This window comes from Anopheles moucheti, chromosome 3 (assembly GCF_943734755.1).
Source record: "Anopheles moucheti chromosome 3, idAnoMoucSN_F20_07, whole genome shotgun sequence".
NCBI classification, from domain to species: Eukaryota; Metazoa; Arthropoda; class Insecta; order Diptera; family Culicidae; genus Anopheles; species Anopheles moucheti.
The window spans coordinates 15,578,955-15,593,506 of NC_069141.1; the positions used below are offsets into that span (position 1 = coordinate 15,578,955).

The following is a 14,552-nucleotide window of genomic DNA, read 5'->3' on the forward strand; positions in this document are numbered from 1 at the left end:
TTATTCAAAGCCGTACACGATAGCTGTTATCTAGAATCATTTACGGTGCATTCCGGTACGATCGTATAGGCCATCGTCTTGCGAGGCGCAGAAAACCAGGTACAACACAGTAATTGTTCGAACAACATTGGTACCGAGTGAATTTACACGCGGTCCCTTGCCATGTTGACGGTGTTGCAATCGGAAATATATTTTAAGTGTCATTATACATACTGAACTATGATTATATTATTAAGAACAAGACAACTTAACACAACACTTTCTTAATTAACAGGTGGGCTGATAATTGTTTGACCTAACACATTTATCGCGCTAGAAGATTTTTATCCATATCATATTTCGTTTGTACTAACCTTCAAACGAATTCTGTCCAAATTTGACAGCACTCGGGCCACAACCTAATGAGCTAGAGCATTTTGTGTGACGCAACTTTTGTGCTTTGAGTAATCAAGGAAATGAAGGAATTTCGCGTGATGATAAAATATTAGTTTTTGAAGGGGAAACATATGGTTATAGCCAAAAATTGGCTTGATGAAGAGTCTTTGGATACTGCTCCACCAAAACCAACCATCAAATATTGGTATGCTAAATTTAAATGTGGTAAAATGAGCCCTGAGGACGGTGAACACAGTGGACGCCCAAAAGAGGTGGTTACTGACGAAAACATTTAAAAAAATCCACAAATTTATTAAAAGAAACCACAATGTGAAGTTGATCGAGATAGCTGACACCCTAAAGATGTCTAAGGAACGCGTTGGACATATCGTTCATGAGTATTTTGATATGAGAAAGCTCTGTGCAAAATGGTTGCCGCGCGAGCTCACATTTGACCAAAAACAACAACGAGTTGATGATTCGGAGCAGTGTTTGGAGCTATTTGAGCGAAATAAATCCGAGTTTTTGCGTCAATATGTTACCATGTTATGGCGTCAGGTTTTTGGGATTCGCAAGGAATAATCTTCATCGACTGTCTTGAGAAAGGAAAAACCATTAACAGCGACTATTACATCAAATTTTTGGAGCGATTGAAGGACGAAATCGTCAAAAAAAACGACCGCATTTGAAGAAAAAAAAGTTTTGTTTCGTCAAGACAACGCACCGTACCACAAACCAGTGAAAACAATGGCAAAAATTCATGAATTAGGCCACGAAATGCTTCGCCACCCACCGTATTTCGTAGATCTGGCTCTCAGTGACTAACTCCATTTCTCAGATCCCAAAAGGATGTCCTCTGAGAAGAAATTTTCGTCGGATAATGAGGTGTTCGCCGAAATTAAGGCCTTTCTTGAGGCAAAGGACAAATACTGCTAGAAAAAGGGTATCGAAAAATTTAAAGACCGCTAAAATCGGTGTATCGCCCTTGAAGGGACGTGTGTTGAATACAAAAAAGTAATTTGGCCAAAAAAAAGTGTTTTACTGTCATAGGCCAAACAATTATCAGCCCACCTGTTATATAGTCCAATCCCTATCACTTATCACGTATAACTGGTATCAAAGCACTATAAAGTGTCTGAAACTGTCTAATATCAATAAATTTCAAGTACCTTCTTTGCCCGATGAGCGTAACTCAAAAACTATTGCGATTGCAATTGCATGAACACAAAGTGATAGGTCTGCAACGGCAGGGTTTGTGCAGGAATTTCGAAGGCGAGACCAGATGAAGAAGGAGTAGATGTGGAAGTCGAACAAACATGAGGTGCAATTCAAACTTCTCATCGCTCTCACAACCGGGTCGTTCCATGTTCCATGAGAGTTTACCTCATAGCTATCATGAGTAAGGGATGAAGACGTAGGAATCGGAGTGAGGTACGACGATGGATAATGGCGGGAATGTCTGGCAACCGGACCCGAACTAAGAAGCAGTACTCGGACTCGGGCAAAAGAAGATTGTGCGATAGCACGGCATCTTTCCAAGGCATACATCCAGATCATGGTGTAAACTAAATTCTAAGATGCTAAAATATACAAAGTTCTTGCCCACCGGCTGTAATATTAAAGTTTAATTCGCTATACGGACAGTCGCAATAGACAGCTATTGGAATGTACTCACCATAAATCCACTGCTGTTACACTGCCGTTCTACACTGTATGCACTTTAATTCGTCATCCTTATCCACAAACTAGATCAGCTTTACCCTTCTTCAAGAATTTAAACCGATGCTTTATTGTGTCCGACATTGCAGTTCCAGGGGAGAGTTTAAACTGTGAAAACGCCTTTCCGCCCTTTACAAGTCAACCCTCAACCTTCGAATCATTTACTTTTAGAAGTATTTCTGCAAATCTTCACCTGTCACACGGCCAATTTCACGGCATGAATGGTGAACCGCTTTTTCAACGTCCTCATTATCGTCCTCCATCAGTTCCGCCAGGAAGGGAATAGTTTCCGGCAGCAGCGGCGCGTAGCTTTCGCCCAGCTTACGCGCTATTTCTGTACATGCCTCCAGTGCGAACAGTCTGCGTTAGAAAGAAAGGCAAAAAAAAAACGGAATAAAATAAAGACGGTAATGATTATTGCCCCACTTTTACGCCACCGTCGTCACGTGGACGAGCGTCCCGTTGCCGGCGTGCCTTACCTCACTTGTGCATCGTTGTTACGTGTTTTCATCAGCACTTGATAATTCAACTGACGCCACAGCGAATCATCCATCACCGCCACGGCCATCTGAGCGAGACAGTCGATCACCAGGGTGCGAATTTCTGGCTCGTCGATAATAAGTGCATTTTCCAGGTGATCCGTTACCGGCCCGAGCAGCATATCGAACCGTACCGCATTGATGAAGTTCTGGTTGTCGTACAGCACGATGCTGTACAGCGTCTTCAGAACGTAACGGACCAATGTCACGTTTTTCGATTCCACCGCGAAATGCAACTCCGGCACCTCGTTCCCATCGACCTTGGCGCTGTTGGTTGCGTTCAGCAGCTTCACTGCAATCGCTATCAGATCGCTGGCAAACAGCACGAACAGCGACTTTAGCGCATCCGCTACGTGGCAGCACAAATTGAAGAACGTTATCGCACGGTCATTGCTGGACGTTTCGCGGATGGACCATTCGAACACCTTATAAAACAACGGCCGGAAGGTGCTTTCCGACAGCTTCAGAATCAGCACCACAAACGCCTTGATGACGTGCGCTTCGGCCGCATCGATTGCCGTAAGCGCAAACGTGTTCTTGGACGAATTGTAACACCGGAACTGGAGCGCGGTCAGGAGTAGGTCCGTCACTTCGGTTCGTATAGCAGCGAAATTGCTCGACTTCATGCTGGTGAACATGGTGGAGAGCAGTGCCATCAGCGGACCGATTGCGCTAAGCTCACCGGCCTCAATGAGCGTGTGGTAGCATTGCTCAATCGCTGGCAGCAACACACGCGGCGCGATCGTACTCGAAACATTATCCCAAATCATCACCAAACGCGACTTCATATTTCCCAACCGGGGATCATTCTTTTCCTCGATCATGGCGGACAGCTTCGTCAAACCGACGAGCATCGATCGTAGATAGGGCGAAATGAATCGTGCCAGCGTATCGACAATCTTCACCGTCAACAGTACAATGCTGGAGGTGAGAATATCGAAAGGATCACCAGACTGCAGCTGTGCGGCAAGAAACTTGTTCACCATCGGCATAAACTGTGGAAGAAAGTTGATAGAGTATGGTCCCAGATTGCTACACAACTCGCCGATGCAAAGTATGAGCGAAGACAGTATCTGTGGGTTGGGGTTTTTCTTATAACCGTGCAGCTCCTCCATCAGCACCGCCAGCACCGACTGCACCTTCTTGGTGTCGTGTTGCGTCAGTATCTTCGAGAGATGCCGCACGGCAATATAGCTCAGCTGTATGATCACCATCCGCTCGAACGACGTCCCGACGACATTTTCTTCCTCGTGCATATGATGCACCAGCTGCATTAGGGGGTCGAATAGTTTCAGCAGCCCCGGGTAATGGTTGCTGTTGAAGTAGTCCTGCTTGTACTGCAGCTTGTTGTTCAACAGCTCGATCACCTTCCGGCGTACCATCAGGAAGCGGTGCTGCAGCAGTCCATGCACGACAATAATCAAAGTATCGGCCGAGAGCAGCGAGATGGTGCTTTCCAGTATGTCGTAACAATTGTTCAACATGGCCCGCCAGTAGAGCGGTATCTTTTCGTCCGAGCTTTCATCCTTCAGCTTGTCGAGCATTTTCGAAACCGCATTCACGTACGTTAGTATGCCAACAATCAGATTTTGGTAGTACTTCTTCATGTTCAGCGTTTCCGTCTCATCTAGCTGGGCGATTTTGTTGATTACACACACCGACGACAGCAATCCCGCGACGAACTGGACGATCGAATATTTGAAATGCTTTAGCTGACGGCCTGTGTGCGTTTTCACGTTGCAAATTGTAGAGTCCACAATGTCCACCTCCATTATCTCCGTGTCGGTCTTGCGCTTTTCGATCTCCATTGGCAGATCGCGCAAATAGTCGATCAGATTCGTGCACGTCTGTATGATAACGGTCGGTTCGAACTCACTCGCTATCAGCAGTGCCACTTCCATTCGTTTCGAAAGCTCACTTCCCGACAGCTCTGTATCGGCTCGCGATTTCGTTGCTTTCCGTATTTCCGCCTTGCGGCCACCTTTCATGACGTCCGACTCAATCAACACGCCCAGAAATGCCCACAGATATTCGTTCGCACCGAGCGTTTGCAGTAACTTCACGTACAGAAGGACGCGACGGTGCTCCGGCACATCCAGTATGATGTCGGAAAATATTTTCAAAATAGGAATAATCTGCTCCATTGGGTTAGTAACTGTGCCGGCAGCACCACCGAGAGCAATCGTCGGTACGATGGTTTCGATGATCTTCGATATGATTTGGAAGCTGTACGCATCGTCCTGCCGTACGATTGAGGAACCAACGAAGGTGAATATTTCCATCATGTTGTGTAGCACTTGATCCGGCACGTAACGTGCAACGTGCGCCAACAGTAGCAGTGCATGATGATGCGTCTGCGGATTCTGTGTGCCTCTAATGCATTGAACAATCCGTTCCACCTGAAACATACTAGCCGCGTTTGCAAACGGTGCTTTATCGCCTTGCCTACCGCTAGCCAGCAGTTCTACCTTCTGTATGCAGTGCAGCAACAACGACAGCACGATTTGCTTTACGTATTCTACAGCCGATTGTTCCTCGAAATCGAGACAATACTTTAAACACTCGAACAGCTTCGGTACCAACAGGTGCGCATTTTCCAGTTTCCGCTTGTTCTGCAAATGTTCCAGCAGCGTTACGCCACATTTCCACACCGTCGAAACAAGCACGCGCTCCGACGGTGCCACGGGAATGATGCATTTACGACCGGTTTTAGCCTTCTCGTTACCTTTGCTAAACGATTCCTGCGCTCTACCGTCGTACATGGCGCTCAGCATATCCACCACCAGTTCCGCATCGACAGTAATGTTTTTGAACAACTTACTCGTGGCCGCGTTCGTTTCCGGATGGTGCGATAGTGTGGCCGCTTCAACGATACCCTGCAGGAGCTCTTTAGCGTACGGTTTGGGAAGCAATTCGAACATTTCCGTTCCCAGACCTTCAATCATCATAATGGCCGGTGTGTACAGTTTACGTTCCGTCGGTAATACTAACAGTTTATCGCAACGCAATGTGAGCGTAACAAGACGCTGACATATTTCGCTCTTCGCGAAATGCTCAATCATGTCCTCATTGAAGCGCCCGATCAGCAATTGCAACAACTTCGACTCGTACGCATCGAACACTATGCGATCATTGTCTTCGTTTACGCGCTCCACAATACTAACGCCTTTGGAGGCTGAGTTTACCAATACCAGCGGATCGTCGAGCAATTTCATTAAATCCATTATACCGCACACGATGTAGGTTGGTGTGCTGGGATCCGCAGTACGCGCGATAAAGCTTTGCAACGTTGGCTTCAGCGATTTCTCATCCTCCAGGGAAAATTCTGCAAACATCACCAACGACAACTGCTCACCATCCATTGTTAGTTCTTCGCGACGTTTAACCAAGTTTTGCAGGAAACTATTCGATGCTTTCGGCAGACCGTTAACCTTCTGCAACGCAACAATGCGTTCGATCGTCTTTAGGCCACACTCGCGGACAACCGCCGAATTCGAGGTGAGCGAAAGCATGATGTTAATGAAGGAATTGGTCGTGATCTTGCAGTCACTTTCGGGCAACTGTTCCAGAATGACAAGCAGCAGCCGCTGGCAGCGTATCTGCAACTTTGTATTGATCAAAAAGTTGATCGTTTCATCCTTGGAAGCTGATTCTATCAGATGAACCGTGTAGAAATTGGATAAGAATTCAATCCTATCTGCCGGTTTCGGATACAGCCGAACGAGCAAACTCTTCAACAGATTATGGAAAATTTCTCTCAATTTGTCGTGCTTCGCATCGATCGCACAGTAATGGCTTAGCAGCTCGTTGAATATGCGCAAACGAAGCTTCAGCGAGACGTTCTGGCATTCAAAGTTCATCACCGCGATCGGTTCGAACACGACGCGCTCAATGATGTACTGTATCGGGACCGTAATCAGATCCAGCGGAAGTTTCTTTTCCTGCAAACACTGTATGTCAGACGTTTGAGCGTACTGGAATCGATTATTTGCCAGCTGTTTTATCGCATATTCCAGCACGCGATCTGCCTGCTCGACGGTGCATGGTTTAGGCAGTGCGTTTGATAACAGCAGCACGTTAAAGCACACCTGTATGGGGTTTGTGCATTGACCGGCGTCCTGCAGAATGGTCAACATCGCATTACAATTCGATTCATTTCCGTAAAACTGGGTGGCCAAATATTGTTGCCCAAAGCTAGATGATAGCAATTCGGCAGCATTTTTCCTGCCCACCGGATGATCACCGATCGGGAACAGTAGCGGATAGAGCGTAACGATCAGCCGGTTTACGTCCGCCCCACGGCAAATACAGTCATCGGTTAGCAGTTGGATGAGCCGAGGGGTTACATATTTCCAGTCCGACTGTTTAGCGGCACACTTCAGCACGAGATTGCTCAGCTTGTTGATCAACTCTTCAGCGCCAACTATGCTCTTCAGCTCGGTAGCAGGGAGTTGGAGCAATTCCGCCACAACACCGCAACTGTCGTCGTCTAGGCGCTCCCGCACACTGTCACGCAGAAGATCCATCTTGCCATGACTTTTCTGCTTCAGAATATGCATATTTGCCACGAGATACTGTACCGCGTGTATGCGTCGATCGCTGTTGTAGTGGAAAAGATTTTCAAACACGCTCGTCTCATTCTCGTTGTACGATGCTTGCAGCAGAAAGCCTGGGTTACGACACAAACACAGGTAAGCAGTGACATTAAAAACTATTGTAGTAGCTAATTCCTTACTCACCCAACACATTTCGCAATGCGTTACGCTTTTTGCTAGAGTATTGACCCTTCATTACACGCTTCACGATCTTATCAAAAGCAGTTGGATACTGTCTTTCGAAGCATTTCAAAAACTCTGAATACCAATCGATCACATTTTGGTCCTTGTTTACAAAATCTTCCTCGTCGGTGTCCAAATCAATTGTTTCCTTAACGTGTTCAGATTGCGTTGGTTCACGATTGTTACCCTGTCGAGCACCCTTGTGGAAATACGAATCCAACACACACCTGCAGGTAAAAAGTAGTTATTTATAATTGCATATGTAAGGATTAAATCACAACAGTAATGTTAAAATTAACAATAAGGAAGCAAACGAGAGCATACGTTTTCGAAAAAGAAACTAAATGACCAGGGCAAGGAATGAATTCAGGATTTTAAGCGGTAATAAAATGTGTTGAATGAGAAGTGAAAGTGCAAGGAGATGACAAATTAAAACACCGCAGACTACGTGCCAAGTGATCACTACACAACCTACCATAATGCAACATTTGAGGAAGCTGAAAACGATTAGCAACACGCAACGGAATCGATGAGTAAGAGGGAAGCAACAAATATGGATTGAGCTAAGCAGTGCGGATTTTCTAGGGAACCAATACTAAGCAGTCAACACTTGGACCAGTCATAATCAGGAAGGATGAAGAGGAACCATCGAGAAATTTACGAGCTGAAAAACCTCCAATACTCCAGTAAATGCCGGGCCAAAGAGCAGGACAAGGCTTTCAAAGCATATAAACTTCAGCTTTAATATCGGTTTTAATATCGTGCACGTGTTGTTTTGGGGTCAAAAACTAATCCATTTTCCCCTACTTACTGTATTACATCTTCCGCTTCTGCGTCATCCAATTGAATCTCCAGCACTAACTGTTCGCAGAACTTTCTGTATCCGATCATCGATTCTTTGGAGCAACATATCTCGTTCAGACACTTTTCCAGCAGCTTCCGGTACAGCACCATTATATTGATACCATCCAACTTCACGGTGCACAGTGTCGATGTGAACCATTCGCAGTCAATTACAGAATTCATCAGCCTCTCGCTTAGGGTAATGCTTGGTTGTGTTTGGAAGATCAACACCGCCAGCAGGGTAGCTTCGGTTGTTAGTGCTTGATTCTTAATGCTACAGATACGCCGCAACACGGTCTCGAGCGCAGCTTCTCCCAGGTTCGTTTTAATCATCATCTGGCCAAAGACCATAAGCGAACCAGCAGCAAAATCGACAGCTCTCGACGCAATGCCCTTACTTAAAATTGACAATACAGCTCCAACGTGGTTTTCCGTTATAGTATCGACATTGCTAAATACACCCAACGTCGTTGTAGTGTAGAAAGCAATCGGGGCCTGTAAAGCATTCGCTTTGCTTTCCAACTCATCTACCGCATGCCTGATAAAGTTTCCGTAATGTTTTAAAAACACCGGATGTCGAATGCAGTGATCGATGATAGTGCGCTTCGACGGTGGTACGCCCGATTTGCCGACTGCTGCTAGGAAAGCTAGCGGATCGTTAAACTCCTCGACTTCCATCGTTTGCACACAGCGTACGAAAATCCGCGTCTCATGGTAGGGCAGTATGAGATGAGCAAACTGCACCCTGTTGTACTTCTGTATCTCGAAGCGCCGTATCAACCACTCCAGGCACTGGTGTGCCGGTTGGAGCATAAAGTACGGCGATAGGTAGTAGAAAAACTTCTCGATGGTGCTGTCAAGCTTTTTGTTCACCGCCTGGTTCTCGACCGATCGTTGGAGATCGATCGATTTCTTGTCGAACAGTGTGTCCTCGAATTGGGCAAAAGAGCTATGCATCTTAATGAGGTCGGTCAGCCCACTAACACCGATGTCGAAAATTATTTCCCGATCCTTTGAGGCTGCCTCTTTGTTGTCGAACAGAATTGAGGCACACTTGCGCGAATCCGGCTTCGCGGACGTTTGGGGTGCTGCCAAACGTTTCAGCTGTGCTGCTAAACTGGTGGTCATTTTCGCAGGAGGGTTTCCAAAACACACTACAATTTATTCGAACAATTGGAACACTGCAACCATCCGGTTTAGTAAACATGCGGCAAAACTACGCACGTGCTTGTTATTGTGATTGTTGTTTGACGTTTGCCGAAATGCCCCAGTTGTCACATTCCAAGTAACAAAATTCGGAACTGTTCGGAAATAAAATATCAATCGAATTGATGTTCAAAACTTCTTTCAATATCATCCGATAATCCGACTATCTCAATCTACTACAGGGATATGAGTAGGGCCATCATCATCATCATCATCCGGAATTCATTGGGTACCGATGAGCACGGAAAACGACGTTCCTCGTATGAAAAATAGTAACACCAATCGCTAAAATTAAGCTTATCTTGAAAGAGCTCCCATTCTTTGTCATCATTATTGAACTTAACGTAATTCTAAAGTAGTGCAGAACTTAACATCTTTTTCGAAAAATTATGACGATTATCGATGAATATGATCAAGATGGGACAGGCGTCAAATTTTTAGTTATTTATTTATGCACTCATTTTAAGTGTTTTGAATAATAATGTTTGATGAACTTCTACCTGTGCAATTGCACAGAAATTTCTAATACAAATTTACTTAATATATTTTCAACATGTATAACTTTATTGCGTAAAAAGGGCTATGATCCTTGAATGCGAGGTATAAACGATGTGTCAAACTATGCAGCTGACATTTGACACGGCTTGCAGTGGATCATATCCGATGTTGTTGTACATATCACCGTTGTTGATTCAGAGCGCTGGCCGATAAACATGCCCAAAAAGAACGGATTCTTCTACTTTATGCTGGAATACAAACAGCGTAAACAAGCGGATGGACGCTCAGTGCTTAGTTTGGCTCTAATTTCTGCAGATGCGGGTAAAATTTGGGAGGTAAGTGTGAACAAAACACAAATTCCAGTTGTGCAGACACTTCCTCAACCTAACATACGCCATGTTGTCATCCTGTAGAAAATGAACGCCGCACAACGTGAACCATACATCCACCGGGCTAAGTCTGTCCAAAATGAAGGCGGTTTGGAGAAGTTAAACAGTTTAGGAATAGCAATTTCCGAGATTGACAAACAGCTGCGTTCAAAGGAAGAGCATGTCCAAATGATAAACAAGCTCGTGGCGGATCGGGTAGCGAGAGCCGAATCTCGGAAAGGTAAGACCGATGGAAATGGTCTGAACCAGTATGCATGCTAACACCAATCTATTTGCAGAATTGGCAAAAGAAGTGGTGTACATTATTTCACTGTCGTATTTTGGCCATGCGATGCAAAATAAGTACATTCCGGCCGAACTAGGCGTGGTTAAATACAGTTTGCAGTGTGGCGTAATAGATCGGCTGCACATGTATTTCAATCCAGGTGAAATACCGCTAGGAGCTGCACATTCAGTGCTAACCCACACGAAAGAAACACATCAACTTCCGCTGCCACCGGACGCCTGGGGAACAACGGACAAGAATGAAGTCGCTGTGGCATTGATTAGTTTTTTGGGAGCGGAAAATGAAATACCACCGCTGTTTACGGACGAAGAAACATTACCTATAGTGGAAGGTATGCTTCGTGATTTGCTGGATGATTGCATCGAGAACAAGATGCTGTACGTGTGTCCCATGTCAGAGTTGTTATGTCGCTTGAAACAAGCTACGGAACGACACTTTGAGGGAAAGGCGACCTTTCCGTCCGCCCTAACGGCGCAACATATACTAAAAATGGATAGCTATGGTTTCGCATTAGGTATCAGCTGCGAATATCACGAAAGAGAGTTAAATGTGTTGAACTGTGCCTTGTCCCAGGCTACGCGATGGGCGTATACACTATCTAAGTATTGCTGCCTACACATGGGCATTGAATGTGTTCCCGGAAAGCATATCCCACCGGATCCTTCAGCAGGTGACAACAAGGCATCAAAACCACTGACCACAAGCGAATCAAATTCGCTGGAAAAACCTGGAACATCACATGATGCATCTGCCGGAGACAAAGTAACATCTTCGAAACAGGCTCCAAACTGGTTCAACAAGATAAAAATGCGATCTGCATCTAAAGATGAGTCGTCCTATAAACCGCTCACAGGTAGTGTGTCATACATGCCACAAAAAGGTGGTGTTGTTGCCTATACCGGCATCAACCTAGAAACAGACTCCTTTTACGAACAGGAGCAGAACAACGAAAACGTATTCCCCACATTGCTTCAGTCCATGGGACGTTCCGTGAAAGGGCGTGGACATGCAGAAAAACTTAGTGACAATTCCCAACAAGCTGTTCGTGGGCGAGGACGTGGACGTGGACGTGGATACAATGCTCAACAACGTGGAAATTAAGGTTGGCGACGGTGTGTTAACATTTTCTCATCGCTTCTCAACCTTAAGCCTAAAATCAAAATGTAGTTATCCCTTTTTTACTTCTATAACAAACATCTTTTTTTCTAGCTATGCGTTATTTCTTGACACAAACAGGATATAATAGTGTACGGTTCTGCCGTTCTTGGGCACCAAAGTTTGTGTTTAACACTTGTTTAATAATTACGATTGCAATCCCATACATTTACAATAAATTATAGTTTAATACAGTGCATGCTTTGTGCTGCCTACGCTTTTGGGTTAGAATACAGAAAACATTTTCCTTCAGGGGTTTTCGTTGTTAGGTTTAATTTTTTTTTTCGGCGATGATCAATATTATTACAACTATTATGAGTGTAACTAGAAGTAACAAAAAATAAATCTGTGAAATAAACTGCAAGTCCAAATTCTGTGAACATATTTAAATTGATTATTTTAACAACTTTTTCCTTCCCAACGCTGTTGAGTAATTTTATAGAGAGGTGCGGACATGTAATTCGTACAATTCATTTGAGAAAAGGCCAGTTCCCAGTGGTATTAGGCTGAATTGTGCACAATAAACTCACTGAACTAGTCAACCACAAAATCTATCGATCGAAACTGTTTGGACAGCGCTCGGTAAAGTAATTTCATCTTCGAGTATAAAAAAATCAACGTCTCGGGAAAACGATTATAACGTGGCCTTCCAGGCCAGAGGTATTCGAACTGCTTGGAGCAAAGACCCAAATATCATAAAAATACTCATGGAATGAGAGTATTTTGTACAGAATCAGAGTATTTAGTATGTTACATGAGAAGATGCCAGAATGAACGTGCCTAAGAGCCGCATACGGCACACAAGCTTTACTTTGCCGATCACTGATTTAGGCTGTTTCGCTGTTCGAAGCTCGAATGTTCGGTTCATCTGTTCTGTACGGCAATTCGTTGGCATCGCGGGAACGAATATCTGACTGAAAAGCGAGGACTTAAGAATTGGATTAATGATCAATGCATCGAAGATAAAGTACCAGAATATTTCACCTTGGTTGGAAGTAGTGTTTCAGTTGACGGGGACGATCTAGAAGTAACGGAGGATCGTGCCTCCTATGCCTACTATGATTTTCGCAAACTCAAACGATCTTGAGGAATGCACCCAGAATATATAAAAACGAGTATACTACACTTATAAATTATGTACAATTTGGTTGGTGTGTTATCAACGGTTCGTTAATGTTCCATAAAAAAAAAAAATCTAAAAAAAGTAAAATTTTCTATAAAAATACTTTTTTTTAAACGCCTGTAACTTCTTTATTTTGCGTCCTAGGCCCTTCAAAGTTTGACTTGATTTCAATAGAAAACCATACAATTATCGGTCTTTTTTCAAGTTTTTAGGGTCAAAATTTTTACTAAATTTTTTTTTTCTTTAAACGTCTGTAACTTCTTTATTTTGCGTCCTAGACCCTTCAAAGTTTGACCTGATTTCAATAGAAAACCATACAATTTTCGGACATTTTTCAAGTTTTTAGGGTCAAATTTTTTACAAAAATTTTTTTTTTCTTTAGACGCCTGTAACTTCTTTATTTTGCGTCCTAGACCCTTCAAAGTTTGACCTGATTTCAATAGAAAACCATACAGTTTTCGGTCTTTTTTCAAATTTTTAGGGTCAAAATTTTTACAAAAAAAAAATTTTTTCTTTAAACGCCTGTAACTTCTTTATTTTGCGTCCTAGACCCTTCAAATTTTGACCTGATTTCAATAGAAAACCATACAATTTTCGGACATTTTTCAAGTTTTTGGGGTCAAAATTTTTACAAAAAAAAATTTTTTTCTTTAAACGCCTGTAACTTCTTTATTTTGCGTCCTAGACCCTTCAAAGTTTGACCTGATTTCAATAGAAAACCATACAATTTTCGGACATTTTTCAAGTTTTTAGGGTCAAATTTTTTACAAAAAAAAATTTTTTTCTTTAAACGCCTGTAACTTCTTTATTTTGCGTCCTAGACCCTTCAAAGTTTGACCTGATTTCAATAGAAAACCATACAATTTTCGGTCTTTTTTCAAATTTTTAGGGTCAAAATTTTTACAAAAAAAAAATTTTTTCTTTAAACGCCTGTAACTTCTTTATTTTGCGTCCTAGACCCTTCAAAGTTTGACCTGATTTCAATAGAAAACCATACAATTTTCGGACATTTTTCAAGTTTTTAGGGTCAAAATTTTTACAAATTTTTTTTTTCTTTAAACGCCTGTAACTTCTTTATTTTGCGTCCTAGACCCTTCAAAGTTTGACCTGATTTCAATAGAAAACCATACAATTTTCGGACATTTTTCAAGTTTTTAGGGTCAAAATTTTTACAAAAAAAAATTTTTTTCTTTAAACGCCTGTAACTTCTTTATTTTGCGTCCTAGACCCTTCAAAGTTTGACCTGATTTCAATAGAAAACCATACAATTTTCGGCCTTTTTTTAAGTTTTTAGGGTCAAAATTTTTACAAAAAAAAATTTTTTTCTTTAAACGCCTGTAACTTCTTTATTTTGCGTCCTAGCCCTTCAAAGTTTGACCTGATTTCAATAGAAAACCATACGATTTTCGGACTTTTTTCAAGTTTTTAGGGTCAAAATTTTTACAAATTTTTTTTTTCTTTAAACGCCTGTAACTTCTTTATTTTGCGTCCTAGACCCTTCAAAGTTTGACCTGATTTCAATAGAAAACCATACAATTTTCGGACATTTTTCAAGTTTTTAGGGTCAAAATTTTTCCAAAAAAAATTTTTTTCTTTAAACGCCTGTAACTTCTTTATTTTGCGTCCTAGACCCTTCAAAGT

The 14,552-nt window shown here is 42.9% G+C and overlaps 2 protein-coding genes across 2 annotated transcripts; one reads left to right on the top strand and one right to left on the bottom strand.

Annotated features, from left to right (window-relative positions):
• Nucleotides 1–2,143: 2,143 nt before the first annotated feature.
• LOC128301147 (HEAT repeat-containing protein 1 homolog) lies at nt 2,144–9,382 on the bottom strand. The gene is made up of 4 exons (XM_053037481.1): nt 8,223–9,382; nt 7,373–7,638; nt 2,574–7,302; nt 2,144–2,454 (listed from the first exon to the last, which is right to left on the bottom strand). The coding sequence occupies exons 1-4, from the start codon at nt 9,380–9,382 to the stop codon at nt 2,262–2,264; spliced, it is 6,348 nt and encodes a 2,115-aa protein (XP_052893441.1). The 3' UTR covers nt 2,144–2,261.
• A 763-nt stretch (nt 9,383–10,145) lies between these two features.
• On the top strand, nt 10,146–12,172 carry LOC128301148 (protein maelstrom homolog). The gene is made up of 3 exons (XM_053037482.1): nt 10,146–10,293; nt 10,372–10,567; nt 10,626–12,172. Exons 1-3 carry the CDS (start codon nt 10,174–10,176, stop codon nt 11,732–11,734), a joined length of 1,425 nt encoding a protein of 474 aa, XP_052893442.1. The 5' UTR covers nt 10,146–10,173; the 3' UTR covers nt 11,735–12,172.
• The last annotated feature ends 2,380 nt before the right edge of the window (nt 12,173–14,552 follow it).